We start from the raw sequence: 15,664 nt of genomic DNA, 5'->3' as shown, positions 1-15,664 counted from the left end.
GACAAAATCCCTCCTGAGATGTGTGCAAACCTGGTGGCCAACTACAAGAAACGTCTGACCTCTGCGATTGCCAACAAGGGTTTTGCCTCCAAGTACTAAGCCGTGTTTTGCAGAGGGGTCAAATACTTATTTCCCTCATTAAAATGCAAATCATTTTATAACATTTTTGACATGCATTTTTCTGCATTTTTTTGTTATTATTCTGTCTCTCACTGTTCAAATAAACCTACCATTAAAATTATAGACTGACCATTTCTTTGTAAGTGGGCAAACGTACAAAATCAGCAGGGGATCAAATACTTTTTTCCCTCACTGTACAGTACCAGTCAAAGGTTTCGGACACATCTACTCATTTCAGGGATTTTCTTTATTTGTACTATTTCCTACATTGTAGAATAATATTGAAGACATCAAAGCTATGATATAACACATTTGGAATCATGTATTAAACAAAAAAAGTGTTAAACAAATCAAAATATATTTATATTTGAAATTCTTCAAAGTAGCCACCCTTACGCTTGATGACAGCGTTGCACACTCTTGGCATTCTCTCAACCAGCTTCATGAGGTAATCACCTGGAATGCATTTCAATTAATAGGTGTGCCTTGTTAAGTTGTGGAATTTCTTTCTTTCTTAATGCGTTTGAGCCAATCAGTTGTGTTGTGACAAGGTAGGGGTGGTATACAGAAGATAGCCCTATTTGGTAAAAGACCAAGTCCATATTATGGCAAGAACTACTCAAATAAGAAAAGAGAAGTGAGAGTCCATTATTATTTTAAGACATGAAAGTCAGTCAATCCGGAAAATGTCAAGAACTTTGAACGTTTCTTCAAGTGCAGTTGCAAAAACCATCAAGCGCTATGATGAAACCGGCTCTCATGAGAACCGCCACAGGAAAGGAAGACCCAGAGTGACCTCTGCTGCAGAGAATAAGTTCAGTAGAGTTAACTGCACCTTAGATTGCAGCCCAAATAAATGCTTCACAGAGTTCAAGTAACAGACACATCTCAACATCAACTGTTCAGAGGAGTCTGCGTGAATCAGGCCTTCATGGTCTAATTGCTGCAAAGAAACCACTACTTAAGGACACCAATAAGAAGAAGAGACTTGGGCCAAGAAACATGAGCAATGGACATTAGACTGGTGGAAATCTGTCCTTTGGTCTGATGAGTCCAAATTTGAGATTTTTGATTCCAACCGTCGTGTCTTGGTGAGACGCAGAGTAGGTGAACGGATGATCTCCACATGTGTGGTTCCCACCATGAAGCATGGAGGAGGAGGTGTGATGGTGTGGGGTTGCTTTGCTGGTGACACTGTCAGTGATTTATTTAGAATTCAAGGCACACTTAACCAGCATGGCTACCACAGCATTCTGCAGCGATACGCCATCCCATCTGGTTTGCACTTAGTGGGACTATCATTTGTTTTCAACAGGACAATGACCCAACACACCTCCAGGCTGTGTAAGAGCTATTTGACCAAGAAGGAGAGTGATGGAGTGCTGCGTCAGATGACCTGGCCTCCACAATCACCTGACCTCAACCTAATTATGATGGTTTGGGATGAGTCGGACCGCAGAGTGAAATAAAAGCAGCCAACAAGTGCTCAGCATATGTGGGAACTCCTTCAAGACTGTTGGAAAAGCATTCCAGATGAAGCTGGTTGAGAGAATGCCAAGAGTGTGCAAAGCTGTTGTCAAGGCAAAGGGTGGTTACTTTGAATAATCTCAAATATAAAATAGATTTTGATTTGTTTAACACCTTTTTTTGGTTAATATATCATTCCATGTGTTATTTCTTAGTTTTGATGTCTTCATTATTATTCTACAATGTAGAAAATAGTCAAACATAAAGAAAACCCTTGAATGAGTAGGTGTGTCCAAACCTTTGACTGGTACTGTACATTATGGTGTCCTTATGTGATCCCCTCAAAACATACCACACCTCTGCGGTTCTCAATTGTAAACTAGTGATGTCATCAACCAAACCCCCGTCTCAACCCAGACTTGATCATTAGGATAGGCTACACTTTATGCAACAGTGCTCATTAATGGGCAAAAGATTACGGCGCAGTCAATCTATTTTAGTCTACTAAAGCTTATTAGCGGACTAGACTGTAGTGCGAGAGAGAGTGGAGGTGACTCCTGGGTGAGACTGATAGATAGCGGATCCGAGTATAACTGCATAGCGGAGCGCGTTTCTCTCCTCGGGGCTCGCGTTTCCCTGAGGTTGTTGCACCACTCTCTAGGTCCTTCTCTCCCCGACTATCTCGCCCTAAACTCTTTTCGGCTGGACTCGCAAAGACAGACGGGCTGACATACTGTAGCGAGGGGGACGGATCCGGGTTCACCATGTTGACTTTGTTGACAGCGATGTACATAGTGGTGCGCGCGGCATCGTCGGAGGTAAGACACTTACTTGTCCTTGACCGCACCAGCCACCAGCATACCAGAGGGGCTCGCAAACGACATATTAAGGCTACCTTTGAATAAACTACAGTTGCCAATTTGACATTGACTCTCCTCCCTATAGCCTATGTCTTGTTGAATTACCACGATAAGCTCTTACAAACCTAATCCTATAGGGTAGCCTAGTGAAATATTGGTTTATTCGGGTCCCCGATAGTTTTTGCCGAAGCTTCATCTATTCTTTCTGGGTAGTAGACACTGTCGACTAGAAAATGATAGGCCCATAGGCTACTATTTGGGGGTATCTATCCTCAGTCAACAAGACATTGGAATTGAGTACACTACTGTGAGGCCTACTCATTCATAATAGCCTACAGACTTGAACAAAGTGTCTGTGGCTGGACAGTACTGTCTGTGTGACCACATCATCATTAATTCACTGACTGCCTCCCCTCGGCAGCTTTGGTAAAGAACGCGAGCGGGTGTTCATTGCAGATTACAGCATGGATAGCTCCTTGCCACCCGGTGCGACAGACAGGCGCTGCCTCCATAGGGAAGCCAACTATTTTCACCTGGCGATTATGTAACATTAATGCCCCACTTCCCACAATCCTAATGAAATGGATCTAATTAAGCAATAAAGCACGAGGGGTGTGCTATATGGCCATATACCACGGCTAACGGCTGTTCTAATGCAAGGACGATGCAACGCGGAGTGCCTGGATACAGCCTTTAGCCGTGGTATATTGGTCATTTACCACAAACCCCCGAGGTGCCTTATTGCTATTATAAACTGGTTACCAACGTAATTAGAGCAGTAAAAATACATGTTTTGTCATACCCGTGGTATAGGTCTGATATATCACGGCTGTCAGCCAATCAGCATTCAGGGCTCGAACCACCCAGTTTATGATTCGTTTTTATATCTGTTTGCATAACAATAATCACATTTGTAGCCATGTAGCGTTTTGTTAGATGGTGTATACCGTGTATATCCTGTATATACGACTAATACAACTTAAGTAATGGTAAATAATAACTAAGTGACATGTTAAATCTGCTGTGGCAAATACTCGGCTGCATGTCTGTGTTAGGTCCTGGTTGCTTGATGTAATAGAGTGGACATGAATTATAGATAAAAGTCAACAGGCTTAGTTCTTGAAACGAGTAATTTTGAAAACTCTGAATGCATCCACAGAGGGACATGCCAGAAACGATGGAATTATGGTGCATCCAAACTAAATTGGATTCACTAAACCTAACCTTGTTCTTACCCCCGCCCTAGAATAAAAAGCTCATATGCCTGCTCATCAGTTGTGAAGATAATGCCACTTTAGTCTGTTCTATTGCCAAGCAGCTCGTGACTAGTCTACCAGAGCCACATCACTGCACTTGACTTCAAATGACCACACTCGTGCCCCAGTGGAGGCTACAGACAGACATCTTGTTCCAATAGTGTCCTGTTAGAAAAAGTTAGGTGGACATTAGATTTACTACTTGAGGATGAATCGTATTTTCTGTTTGAATTAGGCTACCAGTTGGCCTACTACCTATTTGATTTTACCCACCTACTAAATAAAGATGCAGGTAGTAAGGCTGGGAGAGGACAGTGGTATTCAAGTTAAACCAATATGGACAAATCTTGTCCAGCACTTTCACTTATCAGTGGTCATGAAGCAATGAGGCAATGAAAGAGAAGTGTATCCATCTTACAGACAATGGCCATTAATATTTGCTTAGTAGTAAGTCACAGAACCAACCTTTGACTCCGTCTAATCAGGCTTTTGTTGGGTGGTTGAATTAATCATTGCTTGAAATATTGTTGGTAATGTCTTATCATGTCTTAGTCTTATTAACTTTAATTATAAGCCATTAATAGATCATTTATAAAGCATGTTTTTGATTTGCTAAACATTTATCCTGTCGGCAGGCTCAATCTTTATAGGACAATGTTGTGTGGTGTAATGTAGGTGTGATGCATTTGTAAAAGTAGACATAGATTGATGTCAGGGTATAGGCAAGGGGTTGAATTCATTGGCTGAATTCAACTTGGCACAGGCTACCAAAAATCCACTAATAACATCCCAACACAACTCTAATGTATATCTCTGATTAATGAAGTGTATATAGATTAAAATGTTGTGTTTTCTTAAAAATAGATTTAAAAAAAAGCTTGGCCAAGTGTTAATACTATGCTATCCTCCTTCATTCATTGATTAGGCTACAGTAAGAATGACTGTGTACAGAAAATCCCTAGGATACTGTCTATCCAGTCCTTCTAGAGGAGTGATGAATGTCTGTTAATTTATTTTTAAAAAGGTATTAAAAAAAAATGTGCGGCTGAAAGACGCAAGAAGCAAGGTATTTGTAAAAGGAGAAATATGAACGCTGCCCACACAGATTTTTTTATTTAGATCTATGGTCCATGTAAGGTCATATGGGCCTGGCCTACGATAAGAAGGAGCTGGCGCTGCAGCGGTTTGTCATGGGGAATGTGTTCCTTTTCGTGACTTGAGCGGGTAAAAAGACCAGCATCAGTGAATATTCAACTACAGATCCCAGGACAGGAATCCAGTGCGCCACCGTCATACATTTCAATACAAGCGCAGAGGTGACCCTTCTGTCTAGTCCTAGCGGGAGAAACAGTGTCTGCAGGCTTAACTAGATCCTCTATCTCAAGTGAATATGGTAAGGTGTATGTTTATTTAGTTGCTGTCAGTTATGGCTAACTGTTAGTTATATGAATGATGCATCGAAAGTGTTTGCTAGGTAGGAAAACAGATGCTTGTCATTGTTGATGAGCAACTTGGGGTTTTGGGTCCACTTGTCATTGAAGCCGGGAGCTAGCATCAGCGGTTAATCTTATGTTTGATCAAAGATTAGTCTGTTGTTTCAGCAAAGATTTCTGGCTAACGTTCACCATCTATTTCTGAATTCATTCATAACGTTAGTCAGAAAGATGGCCAACCAGCCATCTTGTGCGGTAACCCCTGTATTAAAGCCTCGCTATTGTTATTTTACTGCCGCTCTTTAATTAGTTGTAACTTTTAGTTCTTATTTTCTTTTAGGTATTGTTTTGTAGGTATTTTTTCTTAACTGCATTTCTGGTTAAGGGCTTGTAATTAAGCATTTCACTAAGGTTGTATTCGGCGCATGTGACAAAACGTTTGATTTGATTTTAAGAAATGAGGATGCTGGATTTTTTTTATAGTCTCTAGACTACAATTCCGAAATGAAGAAGATAACGTAAAGTGCCTGATTAGGAAATTGTTTCCGCTTTTTCACGCTAGCAACAATGTAGCCGCGGTGTGGTCAGCATGTAAAGACTTTCGCGCGTGGCATTTAGTAGAAAATGGCATCATCGTCTTTCTTTCATTCAGGTCCTCTGCCCGCAAATGCAAAGTGCGTTTCCATCTGTCGACACTTGAGTTTTGTCATTTTAATCAACATAGCAGTCAGACGCGATCACTGCCGCTTCATTTGCTTATCCCTGCTATGTAGGTCATTACTGCTGTGTTGGAAGATTGCACAGAATGAGTATGGTGTGTGTTGTTTTGCAGGCCGACCCAATCCGTGTGCTGGTGACTGGCGCTGCTGGACAGATCGCCTACTCTCTGCTGTACAGCATCGCCAAGGGAGATGTCTTCGGCAAGGACCAGGTAACACGGCCAAGGCCTACTTCTATCCGCACGCTCTCTCTTTCAAATCAGCTTTGTCCTCGAGCACAGGAGGCAGATGGATATTGTAACATGTCGTTACGCGTGTGAATTATACATGGGATGTGCATTGTTTGGCACAGGTCGGGAGGGGCCGAGTGGCTTGAAGAAAGAAAGAAAAATCCCTCTTTGCATTCGTTTCTGTTCTAGCCCATCATCTTGGTCCTGTTGGACATCCCTCCCATGTTGCCGGTTCTGGATGGGGTTGTGATGGAGCTGCAGGACTGTGCTCTCCCACTCCTGAGGGGTGAGCAATGCTTTTCTATTCTGCCTGGGCTGGTGGTGAGAACATATGCACTTTTAATACATAGGTATGCTTTTTGGCATGATTTACATTGTGTCCTCCCAGTGTGAACTGTATTTGTGCCTCCCTGTAGCTGTGGTACTTTTCCAATAGCACTAACTTCACAGCAGCAGGAATGGTCCACAACAGACCGCTGTGGGAAGGAGTGTCAGAAAGTAGGCCTCCTATTAGTCGGTTCCCAAGGGCCTGTAGGAAATTCCAACCAATCCTGGGAGTGGTGGGGCAACAATAGGGGAGGGTCGGTACAAGACATCTCCTACACCAATGAGCCCTGACTGAAGTTCATCCTGATAAAACAGGGAAAGAGTTTTTCATTCGTGGCCACAGAGCAAACATTATCTACAAAATCAGCACATTTGGCAGGGTTTCAAGAAAGGAGAGAATTTATCAGCAAGGTGGAGCCACTGAGTGCTAGACTATCTGTTTGGAAATAACCTGGTGTGTGTGTGTGCACAACTACCTAAGGGCATTTTCCACACAGAGACTGTTTGTCCTTCCCTTATCTTGAATTCATGTACACCCAGATGAGCCTGAAATTATAAATACTGTCAATTTAAAAAGGTAAATAAATGGTTTAGCTACCACCACAAACAGAAACTGTCACCACACCTACTACATTTACATTTACATTTAAGTCATTTAGCAGACGCTCTTATCCAGAGCGACTTACAAAATGGTGCATTCACCTTATGATATCCAGTGGAATAACCACTTTACAATAGTGCATCTAAATCTTTTAAGGGGGGTTAGAAGGATTACTTTATCCTATCCTAGGTATTCCTTAAAGAGGTGGGGTTTCAGGTGTCTCCGGAAGGTGGTGATTGACTCCGCTGTCCTGGCGTCGTGAGGGAGCTTGTTCCACCATTGGGGTGCCAGAGCAGCGAACAGTTTTGACTGGGCTGAGCGGGAACTGTGCTTCCTCAGAGGTAGGGGGGCCAGCAGGCCAGTGGTGGATGAACGCAGTGCCCTTGTTTGGGTGTAGGGCCTGATCAGAGCCTGAAGGTATGGAGGTGCCGTTCCCTTCACAGCTCCGTAGGCAATCACCATGGTCTTGTAGCGGATGCGAGCTTCAACTGGAAGCCAGTGGAGAGAGCGGATTTACTATTTTACTAACTTTAGCAGACATTCTTTGCTTAATTTGTCTTATAGAAATTGTGTTTTTAACGCATCTTAAAATCATAATTGTATTGCTTTTATGTAAAATCTGAATTTTATGTTCATTGCTGAATCCAATACAAACATGCATCTCTCTACAAATGGGGCAGTAACACAACGTTGACAACCACATCCACTCTATCCAACACAATATCCATCGTAACTAACCGTCACCCCACCCCCATCTTCATCCACAGAGGTCATCCCCACCGACAAGGTGGAGCTGGGCTTCAAGGATCTGGACGCAGCCATCTTGGTGGGCTCTATGCCCAGGAAGGAGGGCATGGAGAGGAAGGACCTCCTGAAGGCCAACGTGGCCATCTTTAAGACCCAGGGGGCTGCCCTGGAGAAGTACGCCAAGAAATCCGTCAGGGTAACTGTCCCTCTGCGTGTCTATGACTCGGCATGTTTCAGGCCACTGCCACAGAGCAGCAGCAGCCTGGCTAGAGAGAGGGAGAGACACACACACACACACACACACACACACACACACACACACCCCGCACCAAACAGATAGCTCTCATTGCTAACGATAATCAAGGGACATAAAGGCACAACAGTACTGGTTGTGGGGTGTTGAATGATGTTAAAGGGTGTTTTGGGGAAAGGTTCATTTGCTTTTACAGATGTAACATTTTAGTGAGATACATTTTTGATTCATGTTAAAGACTTGATGCAATACCTCTAGGACATTTGACATGAACCAGATTTTACAACTTTCCTTCCTTTAAAGTCATACAAACCTTTTTGACAAATCAGACTATAGTTTGACCTTTTCACATTTAAAACGGGTCCGTTTGTTTTGGACAGCCTTATACTTCTATGGTATAGGCACAAGTTCACATCTTACAGGCTATTAATCCTGTGTGGAATGGGCTGGGTTCCAAAGCCAGGGAGGAAAACTACTCCACGCTGTGTTGTGTGTGTGTGTACACACTGCAGTCACTGGTGTCACAAGGGGCCCTTTGGCCACTGCGGGTTTGCAGCAACAACTAGACGTCAGTGTGACGAACAAAGCCTCACCTCTTCTATGGCCAAGGTCGAACACTTCTGATCCAGGAATGTGTGTGAATATGAATGGGCAGGTTTCTATATTATCTACATAGCTACACAAGAACTGAATGCCCGTCCTCTAAAGTAAGTGTGTTTTTTAGAAGAAGAATACTTTATTGATCCATACCAGACGGAAATGTGGATTCTACTTTACCCAATCCCTCCTATATACGCACACCCAAGTACCCACATTAGCCAGAAACAGTACAGCGGCACGGTGAGTAGTTTAGGGGTTGAGTGCCTTGCTCAGGGTCATAATGGCGGGAGATGTTATCTTTCTAGGATTGGCGCTGGCAGCCATAACACTCATGTACACACAACAATCCCTTTAAATCGAGCTAATCCTTGACCTTCATTTAAAGGGGATGTATTCTGTGCGTGACATCTGTCTTATATTGATTTATAGGCCATTTAGAAAGTGTCAGCATTTCCCTTAGTCGTGACTCATGTTTCTCAGTTGCACTGCTACTCTTTTTTTTTTAATATATATTTGCATTTTTAAATATATATTAATTTTGTGATATCCAATTGGTAGTTAGTCTTGTCCCATCGCTGCAACTCCCGTACGGACTCGGGGGAGGCGAAACACAACCCAGTCTTGCTGCTTCTTGACACACTGCTCGCTTAACCCAGAAGCCAGCCGCACCAATGTGTCAGAGGAAACACCGTACAACTGGCGACCGTGTCAGCGCCACAGAAGTCGCTAGAGTGCGACGGGACAAGGACATCCCGGCCGTCCAATCCCCACTCGGGAGGTCTCTGCTACTCTTTCTGAGGATGTGCCATCTCTGCTTGCATAAACCATGTGTATTCTTTTAGATGTATAAATAGTCACATACAATGGCACAAATGAAGAGGAGGACTTAAAATAGGACTTATCCTATTCTTGTTTCCTACTCTGAAATGGAGCTGTTCTTGAATCTGTAGTTTGGGTGAGTGATGACTCTTTGATGTTTCTAACCTCTCGCTCTCTCTCTTTCTCTCAGGTCTTGGTGGTGGGAAACCCTGCTAACACCAACTGTCTGATTGCCTCCAAGTCCGCCCCCTCCATCCCCAAGGAGAACTTCTCCTGCCTGACCCGTCTAGACCACAACAGGGCCCGTTCCCAGGTAGGCCAAAGCCAAAAGGCTCCGTCCTGAAAAAGACACTAGTTCCTAGCCTCTAGGCACTTGATGTAATGTCCAATCCCAAATGGATCCCCTATGTACCCTATGATACCCTATGTACTTCTGGATATCTGAGAGGATTAAGTATGACCAATATGATTGGCTAGTTGGAAATTTTACCATATTGCCTAAACCTAGTCAATTGTCTTATCTCTACAAGTGCATAAGGTGTAGGGGCTGTAAGTCAATTTGGAATTAGATCTGAAACAATTGAATGAGTATACCAATATGGTCAAAAATCCCATGAATTGCATCACAGCCTGTGTCGGCCTCTAGGTGGCGATGCGTTGTGGCGTGCCCGCCGACGCAGTCAAGAACGTCATCATCTGGGGCAACCACTCATCTACCCAGTACCCCGACGTGCACCACGCCATGGTCAACGTGCATGGCAAAGAGGTGGAGGCGTACAACGCCGTGAAGGACGACAGCTGGCTCAAAGGAGACTTCATCTCTGTAAGTGAACTGTAGTTTTGGCTCTTCTGACCTAACCCATTTTGACATCATTTCCCATAAAACATGTACTATAGGGCATTCTAACAATTTGCTTCAAAACCCATTATTCTGCCATTTAAAAAAAATATAATTTTATGGCTTCATTTATGAAAATGTTCATGGCCTCAAACTGTACAAATGTACCAAGTTTCATGCTTTTACGAAAAAGTAAACAATTCGACACCCAAATCTGCACACATAACTTGGACTACTGCTCACAATCAAATCAAATTTCATTAGTCACATGCTCCGAATACAACAGGTGTAGACCTTACAGTGAAATGCTTACTTACTAGCCCTTAACCAACAATGCGGTTTTAAGAAAAATAAGTCTTAAGTAAAAAAATAGATAAGTAAAAAAATAAATAATAATGCTTTATGAATGTAGTTATACATATTAATGATCAGCTATTTGCACCTATGTTGCGTATGCATAGCTCATAGGTATTATAAATGTGCGATCCTTACCTGACTGAATCCCTATTCATGGAAAAGCGACTGTAGGTTGTGGGTGTCATCTGGACCCCATATCTCATCTTTCAATAATATCTTATCTGAATACCAAGCATTTTCACTGAATCTATTAGTCTCTTTAGTCCAGTGTTGTTCCTTTAGTTGTAATGAAGCAGTCCTAAATCCCTCTCTTCCCCCCCGCTCTCTCTTCCTCTCCTCTCTGTCTCCTGCAGACGGTGCAGCTGCGTGGTGCCGCCGTCATCAAGGCCAGGAAGCTCTCCAGTGCCATGTCTGCCGCCAAGGCCATCTGTGACCACATGAGGGACTGGTGGTTCGGCACTCTCGATGTAAGCCGTGTGTTTGGGAGGTGGGGTGGAATGACGTCAAGGGTCTGCAGCGAACCCTTTTTTTCCCCCCCAAACACCATAAAACACTAACATTTAATGCTAAACAACTAACATTGTCCAAATGTTTATATTTTGAAAAGTGATATCTTGGAACAGAGCACTGTGACTCTTTTATTTTCAATCTGGAAGAATCCACAAACATGCAAAGCGTTTTGTTTGGATGTCTCAGACAAATTCATTTTAATTGGCAGTACTCTTAAGTGGGAATCTAATATCATGGGGTTGCATAATTCTGCTAACTTTCCTAGGATTTCTGGGAATTTGGGGGGGAAGTTACCAAAATGTTGTGTTTTGTGAAGCTGAGTCCCTGGCCTGACTGTTTTGTCCTGTTGTTATTTTCAGGGTGAGTTCATGTCTATGGGTGTGTACGCTGGTGGAAACTCCTACGGAATCCCCGAAGACCTAATTTACTCATTCCCTGTTCATATCAAGGTAAGGCATAACCATAGAGATGGTTTGAGGGCTCTTGTGCCACAGTTTATTTATGAATTGCCAAAACTTGTCACTCATAGCCCTCAATGGCACTGCTCGTTCTGTCACAGAAGAGGCCATTGTATACATAGGAGATGGGTTGTCTAGCATCTCTATGGACATAACTAATCAACCCTGGCAAGGTGTATTAATATAACATATAAACTCAGCAAAAAAAGAAACTTCCCCTTTTCAGGACCCTGTCTTTCAAAGATAATTCACAAAAATCCAAATAACTTCACAGATCTTCATTGTAAAGGGTTGAAACACTGTTTCCCATGCTTTTTCAACTAACCACAAACAATTAATGAACATGCACCTGTGGAACAGTCGTTAAGACACTAACGGCTTACAGACGGTAGGCAATTAAGGTCACAGTTATGGAAACTTAGGACACAGAGGCCTTTCTACTGAATCTGGAAAAACATCAAAAGAAAGGGTCCCTGCTCATCTGCGTGAACGTGCCTTAGGCATGCTGCAAGGAAGCATGAGGACTGCAGATGTGGCCAGGGCAATAAATTGCTATGTCCGTACTGTGAGACGCCTAAGACAGCGCTAGAGAGAGACAGGACGGACTGATCGTCCTCGCAGTGGCAGACCACGTGTAACAACACCTGCACAGGATCGGTACATCCGAACATCACACCTGCGGGACAGGTACAGGATGGCAACAACAACTGCCCGTGTTACACCAGGAATGCACAATTCCTCCATCAGTGCTCAGACTGTCCGCAATAGGCTGAGAGAGGCTGGACTGAGGGCTTGTAGGCCTGTTGTAAGACAGGTCCTCACCAAACATCACCGACAACAACCTCTCCTATGGGCACAAACCCACCGTCACTAGACCAGACAGGACTGGCAAAAAGTGCTCTTCAATGACAAGTCGCGGTTTTGTCTCACCAGGGGTGATGGTCAGATTTGCGTTTATCGTTGAAGGAATGAGCGTTATACCAAGGCCTGTACTCTGGAGCGGGATCGTTTTTGAGGTGGATTGTCCGTTGTGGTCTGGAGTGGTGTGCCACAGCATCATCGGACTGAGCTTGTTGTCATTGCAGGCAATCTCAACGCTGTGCGTTTACAAGGAAGACATCCTCCTCCCTCATGTGGTACCCTTCCTGCAGGCTCATCCTGACATGACCCTCCATCATGACATGCCACCAGCCATACTGCTCGTTCTGTGCGTGATTTCCTGCAAGACAGGAATGTCAGTGTTCTGCCATGGCCAGCGAAGAGCCCGGATCTCAATCCCATTGAGCGCGTCTGGGAGCTGTTGGATCGGAGGGTGAGGGCTAGGGCCATTCCCCCCAGAAATGTCCGTGAACTTGCAGGTGCCTTGGTGGAAGAGTGGGGTAACATCTCACAGCAAGAACTGGCAAATCTGGTTCAGTCCATGAGGAGGAGATGCACTAACAGTACTTAATGCAGCTGGTGGCCACACCAGATACTGACTGTTACTTTTGATTTTGACCCCCCTCAGGGACACATTATTCCATTTCTGTTAGTTACATTTCTGTGGAACTGGTTCAGTTTATGTCTCAGTTGTTGAATCTTGTGATGTTCATAAAAATACTTACACATGTTAAGTTTGCTGAAAATAAACGCAGTTGACAGTGAGAGGATGTTTTCTTTTTTTGCTGAGTTTATATATCATTCACCGATGGGTGGTTATTGAAAGTCATTGTTACCCAACACCCGCTTTTCAGAGTATAGGTTATACCAACATAGGCCTACTGTTGCAAGCCAGCAGTTTACACAGACTTTTGCCGCATTCATTTGCAATTGGAAAATCGTGACACAACTGTGTTACGCAGAGCATTATGGGTACTGTAGTCATGTACTGTAGTTGTGATCCTGGACTAGATGAGATGTGCTAAAGAGCCCCCGTTTGATCCTCATCCATATTCTCCCCACAGAACAAGTCGTGGAATATCCATGACGGTCTGCCTATCAACGACTTCTCCCGCGCCAAGATGGACGCCACAGCCGCCGAGCTGGTGGAGGAGCGAGACACGGCCCTGTCCTTCCTGAGCCAGTGACTCGCAGTGCCACCTACAGGCACACCGCCACAACAGCAGCACTTAGAAGACCCCCAGAACCCTCCTGACTCACGTCTGTGACCAATACCCCCACTCGAGTCCCCTGCACAATTGGCGTGTGTGTGTACCTCTCTGTATGTATGTGTGTTTAAGGTAAAGGTTATTTTAATAATAAACCTGTAATAAAAAAATGCTATCTAAACGTTGGCCTTTGTCAGAAGACACTGGAGGATTGTCCTTTGGGTAGATGGTAACGCACAATAGTTCTACTGTACTTGTACATGTTATCTAACAATAAAAACAGATACAACTGAAAACCCATACTGTGGATTGTGGTTGGTTATTTGAATAAATATCTTTAAAGCTAGGGTTTTCTGTTATTTTTCCAGTTAATAAAAATATGAAAGTTGTATTTATATATATGTGTATGGAAGTTATATCACGACTAGGGAAATGTTGAGTAATAATTTTTCTACCCCCTCTTTCCGTTGAGCCTTCAAACATGTTGAACTCAAAGTATTGTGATCAAAGAGGGTATTTCTGAAGTTAAATATCTTGTCAGTCAGAAAAAAGACAGACAATCACTAAATGTAGGATGTTGGTGATGTGAAGGATGGTGAGGTTCATTGCCCTTTGCAATGAAACGTTTGACCACATGGTGGCAGTGTTGACAGCGTTTTACTACTCGGTGACCCTTTCAAATCGATCAAATGGTAGTTTAACCATATTAACAAGATTCAAGTAGTGAAAAGCCTAAGATTTGAAGGGGATTTTAATTTCCCTGTTACCCAATAATTTCTTACCAGGAGTTATCAATGTTTCAAAAATAGCCGTTGCATGTAAAGTTATTTTTTACAACCATCCGAGAACCTCGTCATTTAATCAACCATCCTGGACTGCCCAGTGGAAGGCACTCTGCCCCTTTTGCAGTGCCTGACAAACTGCACAGTGGCCAGGGGCTGAACTTTGTCTACTGTTTGGTGAGCTGTGCTATGCAGGCAGAGGGTGGTCCGGAAGACCCATACACCCCACTCCAGAGAAGAGGGATCCAATTAAATTACATATGAATTGTTTTAAACATTTTATAATATTTTCTCAATTGCTGGAATGAAAGTGTTCCTTTACCAACACAGCGGCTGTCACTGGTGTCAGGTCTCTCTCAAGTCATTGATGTCCATCTTTCATTGAATGTCCAATATTTGCAATCAAATTTCAGAAAGCGATCAAAGACTATATAGGCTAGGCTTTTTGGAACTATTTGAAGAGATCACATAGAGATCTTAGTTTATAGTATTTGATCAATTTCTGGAATGTATTTTCAGGCTTTTGGTCCCTCATCCCTCATCAGCTGACCACCAGAACCAGGGAGTCTGGTGGGCCAAAAAGGCATGGTACTGGGCCCAAAAACAGAAGGCCTCCACTGAGGTTTGGGGTGTATTTGGGGATTATTTGGAGGGGTGGATTAAGCCTCAAAGATGTTTGGGAAGAAAGGCTATTAAAGGGAAAAAGACTATCTGAGAAGAAAATGATTTAGGCAATCTACTGAACAAAGTCATTCTTGACTAATACTCAGATTAGTCAGCAGAGTTGCCATCTGAAAGGCAGACCACCATAGTCCCTGTGCCCAAGGAAGCGAACGTAACCGGCCTAAATGATTACAGCCCCGTAGCACTTACGTCGGTAGCCATGAAGTGCTTTGAAAGCCTGGTCATGGCTCACATCAACACCATCCTCCCGGACACCCGAGACCCACTCCAATTCGCATACCGCCCCAACATATCCACAGATGACGCAATCTCAATCGCACTCCACACTGCCCTTTCCCACCTGGACAAAAGGAACACCTATGTGAGAATGCTGTTCATTGACTACAGCTCAGCGTTCAACACCATAGTGCCCACGAAGCTCATCACTAAGCTAAGGACCCTGGGACTAAACACCTCCCTCTGCAACTGGATCCTGGACTTCCTGACAGGCCACCCCCAGGTGGTAAAGGTAGGCAA

At 43.6% G+C, this 15,664-nt stretch overlaps 1 protein-coding gene across 2 annotated transcripts; it reads left to right on the top strand.

The window, feature by feature from the left end:
• The first annotated feature begins 2,017 nt into the window (after positions 1 to 2,017).
• Positions 2,018 to 13,982, top strand: LOC106585868 (malate dehydrogenase, cytoplasmic). 2 transcript variants are annotated; one of them, XM_014172587.2, is made up of 9 exons: positions 2,018 to 2,405; positions 5,969 to 6,067; positions 6,275 to 6,371; positions 7,781 to 7,956; positions 9,623 to 9,745; positions 10,079 to 10,255; positions 10,981 to 11,094; positions 11,497 to 11,586; positions 13,539 to 13,982. In XM_014172587.2, the coding sequence occupies exons 1-9, from the start codon at positions 2,352 to 2,354 to the stop codon at positions 13,659 to 13,661; spliced, it is 1,053 nt and encodes a 350-aa protein (XP_014028062.1). In that variant the 5' UTR covers positions 2,018 to 2,351; the 3' UTR covers positions 13,662 to 13,982. The 2 variants fall into 2 exon arrangements, with proteins under 2 accessions (XP_014028062.1, XP_014028070.1); XM_014172595.2 differs by lacking the exon at positions 2,018 to 2,405 and adding an exon at positions 4,801 to 5,096.
• Positions 13,983 to 15,664: the final 1,682 nt, after the last annotated feature.

This window comes from Salmo salar, chromosome ssa02 (genome assembly GCF_905237065.1).
Source record: "Salmo salar chromosome ssa02, Ssal_v3.1, whole genome shotgun sequence".
NCBI classification, from domain to species: Eukaryota; Metazoa; Chordata; class Actinopteri; order Salmoniformes; family Salmonidae; genus Salmo; species Salmo salar.
The sequence above is the reverse complement of the archived record's forward strand: the minus strand, read 5'-3'. Positions and strand labels throughout refer to the sequence as shown.

Bases quoted from the DNA above. Each gene is read 5' to 3' on its own strand.
- LOC106585868 (XM_014172587.2), top strand. From the start codon at position 2,352: ATGTTGACTTTGTTGACAGCGATGTACATAGTGGTGCGCGCGGCATCG. The intron at 2,406-5,968 runs GTAAGACACTTA...GTTGTTTTGCAG, and splicing joins TGCGCGCGGCATCGTCGGAG to GCCGACCCAATCCGTGTGCT. The intron at 6,372-7,780 runs GTGAGCAATGCT...CTTCATCCACAG, and splicing joins TGCTCTCCCACTCCTGAGGG to AGGTCATCCCCACCGACAAG.